At 32.1% G+C, this 21,145-nt stretch overlaps 1 protein-coding gene across 6 annotated transcripts in view; it reads right to left on the bottom strand.

The window, feature by feature from the left end:
• Window positions 1–384: 384 nt before the first annotated feature.
• LOC100161792 (elongation of very long chain fatty acids protein AAEL008004) overlaps window positions 385–21,145 on the bottom strand; it is a 24,638-nt gene continuing 3,877 nt past the window's right edge. Inside the window, exons 1-9 of one of the 6 annotated variants that reach the window (XM_001943165.4) lie at window positions 15,228–15,363; window positions 14,922–15,060; window positions 8,706–8,803; window positions 7,517–7,707; window positions 6,324–6,404; window positions 4,494–4,550; window positions 4,296–4,401; window positions 3,339–3,637; window positions 385–1,784 (exon numbers count right to left, since the gene is read on the bottom strand). In XM_001943165.4, coding sequence (XP_001943200.2) covers window positions 1,644–1,784; window positions 3,339–3,637; window positions 4,296–4,401; window positions 4,494–4,550; window positions 6,324–6,404; window positions 7,517–7,707; window positions 8,706–8,754 — 924 coding nt within the window. In that variant the 5' untranslated portion in view covers window positions 8,755–8,803; window positions 14,922–15,060; window positions 15,228–15,363 and the 3' untranslated portion in view covers window positions 385–1,643. Of the gene's footprint in view, window positions 1,785–3,338; window positions 3,638–4,295; window positions 4,402–4,493; window positions 4,551–4,804; window positions 4,889–6,323; window positions 6,405–7,516; window positions 7,708–8,705; window positions 8,804–8,961; window positions 9,199–9,896; window positions 10,060–14,921; window positions 15,061–15,227; window positions 15,364–21,145 lie in introns of those variants that run through there. The other 5 variants (XM_008187024.2, XM_008187079.3, XM_003240045.4 and 2 more) reach the window with 5 other exon arrangements.

Below are 21,145 nucleotides of genomic sequence, written 5' to 3'. Positions count from 1 at the left end.
GGAAGAAGAAAAACAACACACACAGAGAGAGAGAGAGAGAGAGAGAGAGACAGACAGACAGAAAGAGTGAGAGGGAGAGACAAAAATTAAAAAAAAAAAAATTTAAATAATGCAAGGTTGAATAATATTAAATCACATACACACAACATACGTAAAAAAATATGAAGGCAGAGTACCTCGTTTAGCTGTAATTTTTGTTTTCGTCAGACGCAAGAGGCGCGTTCGTTACAATGTTTTATTTGTGTTGTGAATATAATATAATATTTTACGATGTGCATTATATTTTATCATAACACACGACTAGTGTCTTCTTTCGGAATAATTTTTTGTGCGTACCTATACACATCACACGGTGCGAGGCGTTCAAATAATAATAATAATATGATTCGTTCGTAATTGCTGGCACATAAAAATACCGGGAACCTTTATTTTCATTATTATAATAATTTATTATACAATACTAAACAGTATACAATTTTTTGTAACGTAAACATGATAATATTAATATCATACACGAGAGCGTATATAATCTCTTAATTATTATTAGTAATTACACTGGTCCCGTAATACTAAGGCACGTGAGGCGCCGTGTTTCGTACAAAATAATAATAATAAAAATAATTATAATAATAATAATAATAATTAATAATAATAATAATAATCACATATGGTTTAAATCATTACATAAAATATATAAAACAAACGTTACATAGGTATCACATCAAAATATTTTGAAAAACACGACTGGATTTTATATCGAAATAGTTGAAAAATGATTTTTTTTTTTTTATCTGTTCACGTGTCTTACACAAATTTAAAACGAAAATAAATACTTGTACAAATCGCAAAAAAATGCGTAAAAACGTTTTTACACACGATAATATGCGGACAGTTAATTTCCAACACCTAACACGATAGTATACAATAATAATTATTCCTATAACGTACGATAATAGACAGACTTATAAATTAATATATATATATAATATATCGTATATCGTATATACATATTATGTGGTAATTTTTATATCGTAATGTATATAATAGCCCCGGGTTCTCAAAATAAAAATCATAATGAAAAAAAAAAAAACAATAATCTCACTCGATTTCTTTTTTTTTTTAGGCAGAATAGATTTTTCTTTCTCGTATGCTCAACGACGATCGCCACACAACGACCTGGCGACCCGACTCAACGGCGACAGAGGGATAGTATAGGTAATACGTATGAAAACCAATAAATAGGCCACGTTAACTCTAAACAATAATAATAATAATTTATATATATAATATACATATGATGCATAATATATATATACGATATAATATATAATATTAAAAATAATTATATCTAATAATAAAAAGGGGAAAAAGAGATGTAGAGAGATAGAGATAGAGAGAGAGAGAGAGGGATGGGGGAGGGGGGTAGAGAAATTTGTCCACTATAAAAAAAAAAACGTCTGCTCGGAACACAGACGCGCGTCCGTAGGTCAAATAATATTATTAATTTGGGCGTGTTGAGCAATTTTGTTGGCGGCGACAGCGGCTGCAGCAGCGACCGTTTAGCAGCGTCGGCGGCGATGTCGGCGGCTGCTGTGGCTTGCCGTCGTCAGCAGAGGCGGCGGCGGCGGCATCGGAGGCGGCGGTCAGTGCGATCCGGCCGTGGTCCTGTGTACCAGGTCGGGCCTAGACAGTCCGTTGCTGTTTATGTAGTAGTCCGACTGTTTGCTGTAGCCGTTGGACGACTTGGACGAGCCGTTGGCCGAGGGTTTGGACTGGGCGCCGGCCTGGAAAACGCAAGGCGAAAAGAAAAAAAAAAACGATAGTGTTAATCACGACGACGATCATAATATTATCATAGGTACGATGGATAGATGGGACGTGTACAACACGACTATATTAAAACAGCTAACAGCGGTTAACTAACAGATTAAAATTGTAAAAAAAAAATCGCAAGGAAACTACATAAAATATCGATTGCGCGCATATATTATACACATAAAATATATTATTATCGTGTGCGCGTGTCATTAGAAAGAGACACGCAAGTCGGCTGACGAACTAGTTTAAGAATTCGCGTCGGGTTTTTCCAATGTCACGTCGCGTCCATCGGCGACCGCCTTGGCCGGCTATACGCGCCAGACGGACGTCGGCGGAATGCCACTTTTTACTATGTCTTTTACTACATGTTTTGAGTTGTAACGATATATTTTATATTACCTATTATACCTATTATCGTCTCATACACACACACACGTGTGGTTATTAGAATATATTATAATACTCAGATCATATACAACGGATGGAGCCACAGTGTATCAAATCAATACGAAAAAATATTGCCGATATCAGCGACGAGTCACCGGATTAGGTGTTCGATAATGCACTTTGGCTACATCCATAATATAATATGATATCCAAGATAAAATATCAATGCATAAATCGATGTCGCCGATGTCGGCCGTGCGGACCGTACTCGACACACGCCGAATTTGTAAGGATCGTTGCCAAAAGCGAGACAATTAATATCTGTGCTGATGAGCAGGAGGTCTTTACACATTTAACGTTATGTTGGATCCCGCTAGTAACCTGTTTATTTTTTTACACATAAAAGATTCGCATATTTAAATCGGCACGGCAATCGGTTAATCGAAAAAACGAAAATAATTAGCGATTTGGCGATAAAAAAAATAATAACGCAACTATAAAACAACGTGTGTGTATATATCGAGTTTATATTATATTGTGCGCATTGGTATGTATGGATTAGACGCATCAAAGTCGTATTCAGAAGGTCTCGAAACAAAAAAGAATGCCATGCGCTATCACCGATCGTCAGACATGGCCCTGCCATCATTTCGAATAAATTACGCAACAGCTTTTTTTTTTTTATAGTCTTACACGTTTTTTACTAACGATGATCGCGAGGAGGTGATTATCTTCGATGTTATGACACATGTTGTACACACTCTTCGTCGTATAAACCGAGTGAAGTCAACAGCGAGCGTACAAAAGATCGTATGGTTTTGAACAAAAGACGATTCCAGCACACGCACATCGTACCTGAGCAATTGTGATTTTCACATAACGAGAAATCGACGACATACTTATAAATAATAATGAATAAACGTTTAAATGTAATAACGGCGGGCAGGTTACGCGATCTAGCAGGCGGTTCGCATTCCCCTCCCATACTGCAATGGAAATTGACACGCGATTTCACTATAAAATATGGTTTTAAATATTGCTTAAAACAAAAAAGATGCGGTGGCAGCATTTCCCGAGGGTATTATAACATATTTAATATAGGTAGAAGGTATAGTCAGAGGGTGTACGCTTACCGTTTGTTTGGCCGGTTTCGTGTACTGTTGCTTGTAAAACTCCTTGAACAAGAAGAAGAACATTACGGCGTGCATGCCAATCCACCAGACGAAAGCCTTCGGGTAGTTGCAGTCGATGAAGAGCAGTTGGAACGCGTGCAACATGATGGCCAAGAATTGCAGCATCTGCAGGGTGGTCAAGTACTTCTTCCACCACAAGTATTTCTGCACGTTGGGGCCCAAGGCGGCCAACAGGTAGTACGAGTACATGATTATGTGGACGAACGTGTTCAGCAATCCGAAGAACGTGCTGTGACCACCTGTTGGAAAAGATTCAAGAAAAAACCACGTTTAAGTCATATCGAGGGGTAGTTTTTGTTGTTTTTGTAGTGTCATCCCTTCACCTGACGTCGAAAATCTTTTACAGATATAATATGATATCTGTAGATCCACGCTCCCGAGAAAACATTATCTAGGCTTATTCGATTTAATAATACAGTGTTTATGTTTACTCTCTCGTGGAGACTGCCCTTGATCGGATTTCCGGATAAGCATCATCATAATAATAATACGTAGTACGGATACGCGAGTAGGTATATTATAGGCAGTCGTGTTTATACTATAATACGGAGGTTTCAGTAGAATATTATACAACAGTCTTTAAAGATATTTTTGAAAATTCTAAAAACAACCTAAATACTGTACGACGATAGTGGGCGAGAACGTAATTTTATGTGCAACAGGAAGTTTCGCGGCATAAGGTCTCGGTAAAGGTCACCGCTAATCCTTGTCAACCTTATTATCACACAATTATATTAATAATTATAGTAATCGGATATAGCCAGTTCACCACCGACGTCGTAGTCATCGGAGGTCGGAACGCGTCGGCTAATATATTCGGCGGTAAAAGTATCAAAACCATAAATTTGTTTATAATCTGTCGTTATATAGTCATAAAATATTATTTGTTTTCGTTACCTGGTGTGAACTTCACTCCAAACCATACGCTCATTGGCATCACTCCGTGATGAATCACGTGCAGGGTCGAAATGTGTCTATCCTTTTTGCGGAGAACAAAGAATATCTGCGCACATACACATACATTTCGGCGTGTTATTAATCAGTTCACATAATAATTACACGCGTGTGTAAATGGAATTTAAAAAAATTAATTACCGTGTCCATGAATTCTGTGAATTTTGAGAAATAATACCACCAACATACGTTGACCATCTATACAGTCATCCGAGAATAGAAAACAAGTATTAGTAAAACACATTAAAGTCGAGTGTACATTTTTGCTTTTGAATTAAAAGAAAAACCACGCAAACTTGACACAAAAAAAAATGTATAATAACTATAAAAAAATCTACAACAAAAATATTACAATGACGGTCAAAAACCTGTCACATGACTCTAAGTTAAAAAAAAAAAAAAAAAAAAAGGAAAATTTGAAAAACGACGCAATGTATGCCATGCTAACTCACCCGCAGGGTCATTGGATGATTCGAGTAATCTACCGGCTCACACCGGAAATTATACCTGCCAGTCAGCCAACCTGATATGCCAAGCTGTAAAAACCACCACCGCCATCATAAAATACAATGTACAATTTTTACAACTATAAATTATTAAATATATTAATCGTAGATAGGTATTACATTATTAAACGTTGTGCTCAATAAAATCAGTTTCAGGTAAAGCACAATGTAAGTTATTCCCAACAAATAATGGTTAAGATTTATATGTTTAGTTCTTTCTCTACTAGTTCAAAATAAGGTGTATATAATATATAATATATATATTTAATAAATATTTATGTAGCCGATTTTTTGTCAAATTATTTTCGCATAATCCGAATCAATAGAATAATGGATTTATCGAATATTAATATTGTTGATTGTTAACGAGTCTATTATCGAATAAGTAATAACTAATCCGCACTGATTTTACATCAACGTTTAAAACCAATAATAGATTTTAAGGACAAAAAAAATTGGAGGATATCATTTTAGAATTTTTAATATAAACATTACATGCATATCCAATTTAATCATTTTTCCCGGCATATGGGTTGTGATTCATTTCCTCTCAACATTTAATTTAGGATATCCAATCAAACTTGATATAACTAACTACATTCAACACCAATCGTAGAATAATATTAATTTTGCCTGTATTCCCCAACATCAAGTTTATATTCCTTTACAATACAACAAACATACATCAAAATAAATAATCAGATTAATTCTGCTGTTAGCATGCATTAACCAATAATAGTTTCTATATGCTTAATGCTTATATATATATATATACATATATATACCAAAACCCAGCAGCATTCAATAAATTGCATTTTACTAGAGTGTCAGGAGATACATTCACAACCCTCTGTAACGCACATAATTTATGTAATTTTTGTTAAATTTAAAAAATTTAAAACACTAAAACACCTCAACATTCACGCAATATATTTTCTCGTCATGTATTATTCGTATATATAATACAACTTAAGAAATTAAGTCCCAAATAAATCTAAACTAAACTTAGTCGTCAACTAAATTTGGTCTAGGTATTGTTATATGATAAAATAAATGTTACTATAATATGTTATTGTTATGATAAGTAAATGATGTTAATAGCCAAAAGATATGTATATAATATGTTAGTATTAAAGTGTAAAATAACCAATTATTCTTAACATTTCACATCCAAAATGAATTTTGAATGGTAACCATGCATTTTCCTAAGCTTATTGTACGCTTTTTACTTACCAAATAATCGTTTTTCATTTGTTTAGTTTATATATAGAGTTGTGTGTCTAATTGTATCTATTAATTTGAAATTCATTGTATACATTTTTTTTTAAACATTATTACTTATTATATTAATTACATTATTGTCGGCGTATCCCGACACAGCCTGTAAAAATTTGTGTCAAGTACACGAGGCTGATTTTTTATCAAATTCTGAAATTATTGACGCATTTCAGTTTTGTCAACTTACTCTTACTGTGGACGGTTTATTCGAATAATCTACCGGTTGGCAACTGAGACTATATTCACCCCACCAGCCGCCCATCATACACTGCAATGCCCATCAAGTAAATGTATAGAAAAACAATTAATGAATATTTAACTTACAAAGTCATGACAATAAGTTATGAAAGTTTTATGAAATAATTAAAAGTAAACAAGTGGTGTTTGCGTCTATATAATAAATATTACATAAATTCGTGTACATTATAAATATGTGTGTGTGTGTGTGTAATGTGTATGTATATAATATATGTATGTGTGTGTATGTGAAAGAGTGTGTTTATAGTTAATCGGTGAATAAACAAAAGACGCTAGACCACTCGTCGATCACATATAAAGCAAATGTTATGTTCGTGAGGATGAATTTTATATAAGTAATAAAAATATTATAATATACCTAGACCTAAAAGAAAAAATCATCGTTGTTATTTATCGACACATTATACTACGTAGTATGAAAAGATAGAATATCCAAGTAAATTCCCAGCCGTAAACTTTTCACCATATTAACATAAGTGATCTAAGTTTTTAATACAGTTTATATGAAGTGTAATGGTTTTGTACAAAACTTCAAAAAAGAAAAATGATACCATATACTAAAGCCAGACACACTTCTTTGATTATACCTTCAAAATATATTTACTATTATTTTCCTTTTCGTGTTTCATATTTTCACACCATAAACTTGTACAACTCTCCGCATCATTCGAATTATGTGCATATCAACACAATCGAGCTAGTCAATTCGTTCAGTATTTTAAACTGCTCCGACTCACGTCTATATATATTGCAATTTCTTTATTAATTATCTAATGATATCCAATTGTTTTCTAACAATCACTAACTCATGATTTTAATACCAATTCTATTTACCTACCTAACTAAATATTCTCTCAAATTTTTGTCTCTGACGCTTTTATATTCTTTTTCGGCGATCAACTTCAAACGTCTTTATTCACCCATACACGTGCAACGGTTAGGCAAATTCCCCCGGATATATTATCCAAAAATAGTTGCACGATGAAAACCGTGGTTTTAATGTATATACCTATAACATCGAACGATCTCCTTAAAAATGGTTCGAACGATCTTAATGTAAGTACAGTCGTTGTTTATATATTATTTATTGTTCCTATATCGCACAATAATACCCGCGCTTACCTCATAGAACAACCAAGAGCTGAAAATCACTTGGAAAAGATTATAGGCGATAAGAATGTTCCTCAGCTCCATCGGTTTGCGGTTGGCCATAAGTTTCGGCCCCGCGACTTTGACGGTGAACACGTACGTAGCGCATATCAGTGCCGTGGGTAGAGGGTTGTGCATCAAAAACCAATCCTTGGTACGAGGGTCTACAGAGAATATAATATAATGTATAATTATAAATTACTGTCGTTCGATAACTGCTACGACGTGTTTTTTTATTATAATCACATGACGTATGTATTAACGGGCAGTTTTTTGTACATAAGCGAAACGTAAAAAAATCGATTAGCGCGATGGCAGTATTTTTTTTTCATCTCCAATCGACATTTTCATATAAACCAAAAATCGAAATTAGAACGTCGGTTTATCGTATAATATGATATATTATGGTTTCGTCGACTCCCTTCTGCAGTAGGTGGTACCAGATTGTCGTTACGAACGCCGAGTATATTACGAAATCGATTGACGAACCGTTAAAATTAATAATAGCAAAACATGGAATCGATAAAAAATTATCTTTAAACTACTGACATATATAGAATAATTCTATGTATATTAATAATTAATAATATGTATTGGTTGTATATAGGTACGTAAAGGTATTTTTTTAATTCTCGTTTTAAATTAAATCATATAAAAAAATCATGGACATTAGCCTTGGACGTAATGTGCTATTTAATGTTTATTCTACTTAAACATGTTTATTGAATTTTATTTCCATCCATAATATTTTGCATGTAATAATAAATGACTATAAAATATACTAAAATATGGGCACCTACTGTATTATATAAGTTTGAAGTTTCCAAATAAACATATTGGTATATACATTTAAAAAATAGCAATAATTATAATAGATTATAGTAATTTCAGTGGATAAATTAATAAGCATACAACATTTTATGTGATGGAATAGTTTATAATGAAAAGTAATTTTTTTTTGTTCGTTAGAAACAAAAAATATTTTACAAGATTAATTTTATTCATTGTGACATGAAATTAAATTGAAGTAAAATCGACTTTTGGAAATTTATCCCAAAAAAAAAAAAAATATTAATATTAATCTGCCAATCATTGCAGACGGTAGGTACTGCCTACCTAGTCAATGAGACTAAAAAATTTGAATTTAAGAAAATTGACTCACCTCCATAGTTGTCGAAAAATCCTTGAACGGCGTTCAATACAATCGCCATGGTTAAGCCGGAATGCGGATGGTGCGGCGACAATATCGTTTGAAATCACCTGTCGTGCGGATGAAACAAAAAAAAAAAACAAAAAAAAGTTTTAGAAAACGATAAATTCAAACTTTGAAAAACAAGATCGAAATCGGAACCACGGTCATGGTAGACGACGGCGATACCGAATGAGAAGTTAAAAATATCATTACTATGTATGGGTACCTATGTGTATAATATTATAATATTGTGTTCCGCCGAAGAGCGTCCGCGAATATGACGGGCGTGGGAACACACACGCGAACAAGCGTCTATATCGGCGGCCGGATCGCGACTACTGAAAATTTGAAACTATTATCACGACTTATTACGTTTGGCCAACTACACGCGAGCGACGCGACTGCGACGGCGACGGCGGCGGCGGCTACTGAAGCGGCGGACGGTCGAGCGGCGACTGACGACTGACGGCGCGCTTGTTCGGGCGGCGGCGTTCGGCGGCCGGTCGACGCGCAGCAGCAGGTCGTTTATTATTATTCGCTCTCCGCCGAACCGGACCGCCGCCGCGGCCGCAGCAGGTTGGTCGCGTTTCTGCGCGCAGGGTCAAGACCGGCCGAGGGATGCAAGGTCGGCGGCGCCGCTCAAACCCGTTCCGCGCGCGCACGTCTCACCGTCGCGGCGCGGTTTTCACGCCCAATAAATAAGTCGTTATACCGTCGTCGTCTACGATAAACCAAACGATACCGTTTATACCGCGTCGTCCGACGTTGACTCGGGCGAGAGTGAACTTATTGCGACTGACTTTAATAATCGCGACGAACTTTAAGAATCGGCGAAAAACGCCGCCGCAAAGTTAAATCAAACACTTTTTATATCATACGATTATGATTTGTAAGGAAAACACGATTCGTAATAAGTGAAATAAAACGGAGATTGGTGAGACACATATAATATTATTATTAGATGCGTACACAATATGCGCGTGATAAATGTGACTGCAATATAAGCGGCGGCCCGATGCGCCAAAAGGTCGAAATATTTTATAAGTTTAAAACGAGTACCTGCATATTATATAATATGCAATGTGTATATTGAATGAAATAAAAGGCACAAACAGTCTTTCCAGACACCCAATATAGTAAAATATAAATGGGGTACATCACCTCGTTTGTAAATCGTCTGAATTGCTTGTGCGTGTGAGCAGTTTGTAAATATATTATTATGTGTGTAATAATATGGTCGACGGGGCGAAAAAAGTGACTCGCCAACGATTTTCTATTCGCGTCGGCGACCTGTGTGCTTTCCGCTCGATACGTACGTGTGTACTGTGCGAGCACATACTGTCACATTTATACGATATCGTGAATATTATTATTATTATTATTACGATCGGTTTTTTTTTTTTTTGTTTCGTTTTCCCGGTTACCCTGTAACATGTACCGATCAAGAAAAACTGGTTGCGGGCACGCGGAAACGGCAAGTACGACCACTGCGAAGTAGTTTATAAGAGACATGTTATACTACAATGATGATAATAATAATAATATACGGAATAATAAACGAATAAATCGTCCAACGACTATTCCGTGATTCGACCATAATCTAATATATTATGTGCGTTATTTAATTATTGATCACGTTTACTGCACACAGGTATAAATGTATAATACGGGTAGGCGTTTGATTGATACGAGGTGCAGTTTTTTTCTTTAAAAAACGAAACGAATGCTGTTATTCAGACTCACGGTTCAGGAAATCGCGTTAAATTAAATTTCGTTTGTATAAAAAAACGTAAAAAAAGTGACTAGAAAAAAGCCGCAAAAAACGACGAAAGGACCAGCATAATACATATTATACGAGAACCCATGTCAGGTTAGTATTGTGTCATGAATCCGATTTCGCCAATCGATATCCACCGCCGACACGCTAAAATACCGTTGCGTATAGATATAATATTTGGGCACACAAATTTATAGATATTATATAGGCAGCAAACAGAATTAGCGCGCCTATGTAATATCTGTGTAAAATTACGTGTAACCTAACCTACTCGTGCCGCTGCCGAAAAAATAACAAAAAATCGTTACCTAAGTATCGTATTATTATCATGGTCGCCAGTCGATCGATATGTATCATAAATATTATGTTTTCCGCTCGCCCAGCGTTTAGTTACAGTCGTTACGTGTACGGTGTGCGTGATTTTCCGAGCAAACGACGCGTGAAGACGTCGGAAAGAGAGCGAAAAATATGGACAAAAAAAATGTGTTTGACGTAATTATATCGATATGACATAATGGTTTTAAATTTGTACAGAAGTGTATCACACCTACGATAGTGCTATAATATGAAGCATTTTGGGTACATTATAAATTAATACGAAATTCATGATAAATATAGCCTTCTATACAAATCTAATAAAACTTTGAGACGATAAAATGTTTACGACTACGATAAGTCTGGACACGAAGAAAAATAATAAACATACCTATAGAATAAGATGGCCGTGGTAAGGTAAAACGGTCAGTATGTACAATAACTCGGGCTGGAAGTCTGATGTACTAAAAAATTGAGAAAATTTCATAAAAATTCATATTTCATTTAAAATTACGCAATTATAAAATTCATTAAAAGAATATAATTGAAAAAAATCTTTAAAATTCAACATGAGTTGTACATAATAAATATACTAATTAATTATTTAGTACGATAATTTGATAATTTGGTGATATTATATTGAATTAATGAAGCTGCATTTATAATAATTATAATAATATTTTTTATTTCCAACTAACAACAAATATATAGTAATAGAGTACAATAATAATAGTAACGACAGAAATTATTCTTCACCTCCAACCAATCTGGTTTATTTGTGTTCAGTGATCATCAAAGTATTAGTTACCGAGGTAGGTATATATTTTCTATTGATCCATATCGATTTTTAATTTTTAAAACTTAAAATTCGAGATTAGACACATTTTGATTTTTAAATATTTGCATTGATAGTAAAATATATATAAAATTCGATTTACCTAACTTGAAACAAAATATTTTTATTTCGATTAATCTCAAAAAATCATGAAAATTTAAAAATATATATCATTAAACCTAAAAATTCAAAATAAGATTCGGTTCCTACGACAAAAAGACGTGAAACATAATATGAGAAATGCAAAGATCATTGAAATCCCTTGTACGTCGTAGGTACGCGACAAGAGATAGGTACATAACGTCGCATCTAAGGGGGTTTAACATATTTACGCGGTAAATTCCAAAATTAAACGTCACCGAGGACCACGTCATAATTTCGTCTACGCGTATGATAAACATTATCATAATTATTTTTAAGGACCTCCGCCGTGACGGTTATCGATATACCCGGAATACCGGAATTTCTCGTTTACGTTTTCAAGTATCTATGAGACGAAAATAGTGGATTTTATTGTCTTATACCCGAACGGGTATGCAAAAATCTCGTTTTGCAATAATATTATAATAATTGCAAAATCTAATTCCGGATCTATTAGACGCTCAAGCGCCGCAGGTATAGGCAACTTGTTTTACATCACTTTTGGGTTCTCTCCTCGCTCACCTCGGACGAAACATTCAAAATATTGATTATATAGGATTTGATAAGTGTAATTATGTTATCGTATAAACACCGCGAACATTGAGAATTTTCCGACGATTGTCGCACGTCATACGACTTGATATAGTGACGTGTAACGATATGGTCCATGTGCAGCTATTCGGGCCACACCTTAAAGTTGGAGGGTGACTGAGTGTTGATGGAAGACCAAAATTGAAATAGAAAATTAAATATTAATAGAAAGACGATATTATAATAGAGAAATATTAATATATAATAATAATAAACAGTTCAACGACATTTATCGGTATGACAATTTACATTATATTAGAGAGATAATCTACTATTATTTGAACAACGCCAGTTTTGATTAACACGCCGCACTGTGACTCGATTTATCATGACTGTAAAAATATATAGATTATAATGACGTTTGGCGACCCATATTGCCTATACCTAATGACTATAGGTACTCAAAATCGCCGGTAAATAAAAAAAAATTGTGTTGTATAACTACCTACACGATTATTTGATACAGTCGGCAGATCTTCGTACCGGTTTTGTAATCTTTTATAAGGTTATTCGATGCGAAAATTAGATTGGGATAGATTTGCGAACGCCACGCCGACGGAACTCTTCCTGTTGACCTCCAAGGGGAAGGACGCCGGAACATAAGGAATCCGTCGGAACACGATTAAGAGTTATGTAATAATTACACATCAGACGAGATGCGCCCGCGCAATATAAACGAAAACCAGAACACTGATTGTCAAAAAATAATAAGACAATATTTCATTATAATTCGATGGGACCTGTTTTTGCAACAACAAAAAAACCGGGACCAAAAAGTTGAACGATTTTAATGTCGAGAAGAAAACTCGAAATTCGATAGACACAAAAAATATTGTATCTCATGTTTATCTTTTTAACCTGCTCTATATGGTATTACTGTACAACAGTATATGCGGTTAAATAAAAGTAAAAACACTTCTGAGGAGAACAAGTTGAACATCTGCAAACTCGTTATGGAATTTTAATTTGTGGCATTCGTACTTAGACATTATGTTGCATATTATAAAAAATATTAATTTAATAAATCATAAATAGTGCACGCGTCATAATTAATAGAAAAATACCATGCACTAGCCTGCAATGTCACGTTTGACGGCCATGTGTCTGGCTAGGTTATAGTATTGTAGTACTGAAAAGCATGTACCTAGTGCATGAAGTATACAGACTATGTATAAATGACTATGTTTAATAAACAAAACATAATTGACGAATAAATTTAACGAAATTTAACTATCTGGAAAATTACTATTTAGTATTTATTTATTTAGTGTTATTATTAAACGTTGTCATAAAAAATATTCTTAACGGGCGATGATAGAAAACCAACACCTATATGTCTACTGGGATTTTTAAGACAATAATGTAAATACAACGTGAAATGTGTATCTAAAAATAGCACCGCTTACATTTAAATAAATGTAAATAATATAGAGTACCTAACAAAAAATTATTTGTGGCTCGACACGGCGCAGTGGCTGAAATTAATCACGCGACGTGATTGAGAGTAAGTGACGGCCGCTGTCACTAGTTCTCAGATGGGTGACCACCCGGGTTTGTAACGCGAAAAAACCTTGCTACACGTTTTCCTAACCGACCCAACCCTACTGTACCAACCCCTACCAACCTACGGGCTCAGTCGTCGAAGCCATAAACCTAATAGAAACAAAAAATAAATAAATGATAATACTATAGAAGATACTTTTATATATTCAATAATATTATCATTTATTTATTTTATATTTATAATACAGTGGTCGTTATTGGAATAATTCGAGCATGCAACTTAAATTCATAATTGTCCGGATTACAAAAAGATTATAATATTTTAAATTAAAACAATCATTGTATATTATTTATCAAAATATTGGTCGATCAACCCTAAAAATGACCTAGCGCATCTAATCTATGATCGACCTTAAGAGAACGCTATAGGGCCCGAATGTTTTATCTCCGTCTTACAAATGTAAAACATAACAAAAACTGATTTTCGCGGGTAAGAACCGCTCATGCTGTAGTATCAGCTAAGCTACCAAATGTTTACACTATAAAGAGGAGAACATTCACTGTGCAACGTTATTTTTTCGATATCAGAATTTAAAAAAAAAGTTATTCAGGTTTGAAAAACCAAAAAATATTTAAGCAATAAAAACTTTTTTCGTATTTGTGATATCCGAAAATTAAAAACAACGTTGTATAGCCAATGTTCTCCTTTTTTTAGTCTGGAAATTTGATTGCTTAGCTTGGAATACAGCCTGAGTGATTCTTACCCACGCAAAACAGTTTTTGGTATGTTGTAAATTTGTAAGACGGAAACAACACATACGTCCTCTTAAAATAGACAGCGTGTGTTAATATCGTTAAGTAATATGAATACAATTATAATTTAATTTTTAAATCTTATCTCATAAATCCAAAACATATTTGATTATTTCAATGAAATAATGCAATAAACAAAAATAATTAATAATCAGTTATTGATTCAACGAATTTTTTTATTTAATTTGTAAAATAATTTATCTCAACGTACCAGATTTTTTTAATGCAAGCGATGTCTGAATACGGCGTCTTATAGCTTTATGCTAACCAAATTTTTTTTTATTATTATTAGATATAGGTACCAACTTCAAAAAAATCCGTTTTCAGATATACATAACAAATACAAAAACCTAAAACAAACGTAAAACGAAACGGCATTTAAAAAATGTTTTATTTAATCAACGAATATAATGAGAAATAAAAGTTTAAAATTACTCAGTGATAAATACGGAAATATTTAACAAATATCTAATATAAAACACTGAAACTTATTGATATTTTATGATAAAGAGCTCACCTGTGAACCGCTGGACGCTGGTAAGCACACTACAATTATGGCTTAGTCAAAACTAAGTTATATTATATTATAGTTTTCTCGTTGCCTATAGGATGTTGGACTTAAGGGGATGACCTTCCGACCAATCGGGTTGATCCGGTTTTTAGCATACACCGGAACACCCTGTATGTATAAGACAATTCTTCCTATTTAATCACACATATGATAAAAATATAACATTTTCAAAAAAAAAAAAACAAGTTGTCCATAGCAAGTTTCTTAAACACGTTTCAGATTCAAGATCATATTATATGCTATGCGAAACCATTCGAAAATCGAATTCCAGTTGTACATAAACAACACAAATAGACTATCTTACGAAAAATTATTATTCGATAAATAATAACTATTAGTAGATAGTCATTATATATTATATATAATGGGTCTTGATGTCAAAAAATTCAAGAAACCCGAAAACATCGAAAAAAATTCAAGGTCTGTCAGCTACGTGTCTTAATTCTTAAGACGGAAATACGATATTAAAAATTAAAAAATCAAGATCCGCTTCATGAAAATAACATTAGACTTTTCATCTCACTATATTATATTATTTTCTAACATAAAACAAAAAATCTGTGCCTATAGGTAAGTACTTATACGATTTAACTTCAAGATTACAAAATAAACATTCAAATTAAAAAATGGTCATGATGTCATACGACAGGATAACTGAGTACCTAATGGCTAATATTGCTTTATTCCCAAGGGAAAATATAATTTAAAAAAAATTAAAATCTTAGTAATTTGTGATTATTTACTAAATAAAAATTACTAACTAACTTCTGATTTAACACTTGCAGTATCTAAGTATGACTAATGAATAATATATAGGTAACTAGTATACTGCATGCATTATTTTCATAATTGTGAAACGGTGATAGTAATAAAAAATAACACATATATAGTACACCTAATTATTAGTTAAAACTTTTTAACATCATTTTTTTCAAATATAATTATATTTTAGATATACAGTCGAGGGGAAACGATCTTACGTTTTAAACAATATACTTTAACCATTACTAAATTTTTTTTTTAAATTAACAAAATGTATTAATATTATTATTATACACTATATTATCTTCTTTTAGGTAGGTAAATTGTACATAAATACAAATCCCGGGTCAAAAAATCGTTTTGATTAGTAATAAATAATAGTTAGGTAAGGATATTACACATTGCATCACATTTTATGAAACCACTTATATGGATTTAAGAAGTACAGACAATTCGAATTTTAATAAATTTTAAATGCAATGGTTTTAAGTAATTTCCTAAAAAAAATTTCTAAAAAATTGTTTCAAAATAATTCGCTAAACGTAATAATATAATAGTAAGTACAATGTTATACTAATCTTTAAGCTAATAATACACAATTGAATGTACTAAATTATTGTAAGTATTTCTGTATTTAATATGTATTATACCTACTACATTCCATCTATAAGAACCAACTGACAAATATTATTATATCGCATGTCGCGTTTGAAAATATAATTTACAGGCAACGGTTCAACTAACTGCTATCATAATATTCTTGAACAATATTAATAAAATATGTTTCCTAAATTAAAAATTTTTTTTGATTGGGTACGTGAGTGCAAACCCTACGTTCTTGCATACGATTATTAAAAGATTAACAAGATTACTGTATGTTTCGAATTGAATTTTCGTCCACATCCTATAAAGGCTTCACAATTATATGATAGAATTTGTTTATTTGTAAGTGCTGTTTATCGTGGAATGTATAGAATAATTATACAATATACATTATACGTACGGTATTGTCTCAGGAGGGTTATAATATTATATTATATGGAATATGATAAATGTAAAATAATATGACATTTATAAAATTAATAATACTTTTTTAATATAAACTAGAATTAGGTGACATGTTGATAATGGATATAAAAGTATTCCTCATACGGTCTTAAAACATTCCACTGTTAATCGTGTAGATATTTTTCAACTCAAATTATTTTAACAATCAATGTTTTATGAAAGAATTTAAAAACTCGAACAAACTATTCACCACATTACCAGCAATATAACATTACACTTATTACTATACTTGTTTTATAATACATTTAGGCACGCATATATATTTGGTACTATATTATTATATCTATTAGTAATTTTAAAGAATGATCAGACAAAGTACCTACTCATATATACCTAATATTCAACGTGCATATTCCCTATAGGCATAAATATAATGTCCAACTCAATAATTAAAAAAATGTATTGATAATATTGTTCAAATAAATTGTATCTATCTGTTATGAATTATGATTAACATCATTTGAAAAAATGCACAGTGAACATGAATACCTATAAGTTGTACTAGTAAACAAAATTAAAACTATTTTACACATATCTACGCTTAAAGAAGAATTGTTTGTGCATTAAATACCATAATACATGTGCATAGGTATTACATTTCTGAAAACATCATTCGAATTGTCATTGTTGTAATACCTACGTACTTGAATAACATTATAAACTATAAAGTCTATGAACCTTTCTTAGACACGATATATTATTTAGAAATAACTATGTTTTAAGTTAAAAATATAACTATTTAAAAAAAAATCCCTCTAAATTATACGTCCATACTAATACAAGTGTTCATACCTACTTATACTGACTAATATTTTTTAAATCGGCTTTAAAAAGAAATATTTATTAGATGAGGCATAAATTAAAATTGTATTTTAGTTAGTTTAAAAATAATTAAATGTTTCTAAATAGTTAATATTTATATATTCCAATAGGTATACCTACAAATTAACGATATTCTGGTAAAAAAATATTGAAATTGAAAGTATGGACTATACACCTAACCCAACCCACAATAGTTCGTACTGGCCATAATATATATAGAATATAGATGATAACTTATTTTATTTAATAATTTGCTTTTAATGATTATTGTATTTTAATGATTTAAATTTCTTAAGTTGTTTAATAATACGCAGACCTTAACAATTATTTTAATACTTCTGGTGCATATGACCTATAAATTATATACAATATGATCTTGCTACATTAACTATGTATGTATAAATCGTTTTTTTTTTATAATAATGTCACATGGTGTTAAAATAAATGAATAAATAAATAGGTAATAATTAAAATACTGAATAATCAATCAGTTTGAGAAAAAACAGTATAATTTATAAACGACATACCTATAATATACAGTTAAAAAGGTGTTAGTAACCTTTATATTTTGTATTTTGATTTTAAAATGACATACATTTCTACATTAATTTATTCAAAAATACGAAGATTATGGGAATCTCAAACGTATAATATGATTTCTAATATACGGAAACAAATTTAAATTTTAAGGTTCAAACTTGAATACTAACAGTTTAGTAGGTAAGCCAAATCATTGAGACACAAGAAGTAATTTTTTTATTAGAATATCAAATAAATATGTGTTCTCAAACCAAAATGCTAAATTACTATACAACGATAATATAAATGCATTTTTAAACCAAATGGAATTGTGCCACATCGTTTCGGTTTTATTGAAATTCTCATTGAATTTTCAACTGCGTTCATAATATATGTATAAATAACAATATAATATATAGGTACCAACACTTTTAAGTATTTAAAAAGAAACTATTCATGGAGTACCAAAGTAGTAAGTATTACCTAAATAACTTTTGAATTATGTACGCTCATTACCAAGGACAAATTCGAAATCTATAACTCGTTTTAATTTTGACTTTGAAAACAGTTTCTTCCTGTTATAGTCAAAAATTAAAAAAAAACACTTAATTAATCATGTCAACCAAGTGGATTAAAATTGTTTTGCTGATTATGCGGATGTTTTAAAATTGAATTTAAATAATAGTAACATCAAAATGATTTCGTTGACAATATTCAAATATCAAGGAAAAAACCCGAAAACGTTAGTCATAGTCACACGCAGATATTATAGCCCTTGTTAAAACTATTATATTAAAAACGATTTTTCGGAAGATTAATTTAAAACTCTATTGTTTTAACAACGACGAGTTAAAGAGTTCGTAATTGTAAGGAGAAAAAAATCAAAACGAAACGAAACAGACACATGTCGCGTGGTTTTAGGTTTTTCTCGTTACGATCCTAACCACGAAGCCACAAAGCCATTTGGAGAGTATTCGGTCAGATCCGGTTACCATAATAATATAATATCACGATACGCGTAAAATTCGTAAAACGTTCAACTGCTGCAGGTCCCCGAAATGTCAATTGAATCCCTCGGGGTAAACAACGTAACACGGTATACGACGACGACGTGTCACGTAATAATAATAATAATGACGAGTGACGAGTGACGACACTTTATAGTTTATATATTACATTTTGTATACCTATACAGCGCCAACATAAAATTGTTGAAAGCCGCGACGGCTATTTAGATTTTTTGATGAGCGCCGTCGCAAGGCCCGTTGGGTCCCGAATTATTTAATGTACTAAATTAGTTGGCTCCCTGATTTTTTATGCTCATACGTAATTTTGACATGCATCAAATATTATGAATATTGCTGATGAATAATATAATATAATGATGTTCGTGATAAAAGTTTAATGATACGAACAGACAACAGCAATAATGATAGGTAGGCAGAAACGTGATGAAATCCAATTTTCCGATACTACCCTTTGGCCTTTCATATTGCCAATGATAATATCTGCTTAAAAAAACAACAACGAAAAATGCGTCGAATTGTCCAATTCGTCGAACCGACCGCGTCCAACTACAGACTCGACATTATCGTGTAATATATCTACTAATTCGAATCCCAAACAACAACCCTCTACAAAGTATAGTATACTATAGTATAGTATACCTACCTAGAATTACCCGTGGGACCCAACTATATAGACATATAGTATACTATAACTATATAGGTCCCTATAAAGTGGGAGCCAACTCGAATGCGCTGTGTAGTGGCGTGCACACGCCGGGGGAGGGAAGAATCAATCCACCCACCCTCCTCGGCTTTTTTTGTAAAAAGCGTGAAAACAATGTTTTTATAAAACATAAAGGTATATATCATATAAAGATTTATTGGTATAACTGCCCTCCTAGTGGAATAAGCAGTAAGTGCCAAATTTACAAATTTGAGGTTATTTCATATTCGGCATAATTGTATAATTCCGCTTCTTTTTTTCCTTATGAAAAACAACGTAACTCCACTAAAAATGCCTTTAAAATGCATTATAAAATGTCGTATCGACCAATTTATTGTCAAATACTAGGGAAATACGCAGTATGTACATGCATATAGCATTTCCTAGAGAATAAAGCAGTATATCCAATGGAGATACTGCTTATTTTACTAGTATAATAATTTCTCAATGTAAATACTGCATATTTACTTAGTACCTAATCTTATCTAAAACGGATTTGCAGTATGTCCACTTTATTTTTTAATCAGTGAATGCTCGTGTCTAGATACAGTTGTATGACTGTCATACACGCCATTTACCAAATGTTTTGGTCAAAAGCATTTATTGAGATTTGTCAGATAGACAGACCTAACCTTGGTACTAACTTCAATTATTATGTGGTTATCATTATTTTAATATTTGTATTAACTATTACTATCATATTTTATCAGTAAACACAAACTTTTATATGCATTTTTTTTTAATTTGAATAATTAAATTTACTAAGATAAACATACAAATGCAATTAACATTATTTTATTTTATTTATTAGTGTGATATTTCAATAGGTGGAATGTGCATTGTACACTAATTCAGGAAATAGTTTTAAATTTTAATTCATATGAATGTGTACCATCTATAATAAAAAGTTTCCTTATGGAGATACTGCATTTTAAAAGTTTATTTTTTCTTTTATTACACGA

This window comes from Acyrthosiphon pisum, chromosome A2 (assembly GCF_005508785.2).
Source record: "Acyrthosiphon pisum isolate AL4f chromosome A2, pea_aphid_22Mar2018_4r6ur, whole genome shotgun sequence".
NCBI lineage: Eukaryota > Metazoa > Arthropoda > Insecta > Hemiptera > Aphididae > Acyrthosiphon > Acyrthosiphon pisum.
This window is presented reverse-complemented; position numbering and strand designations above follow the sequence as displayed.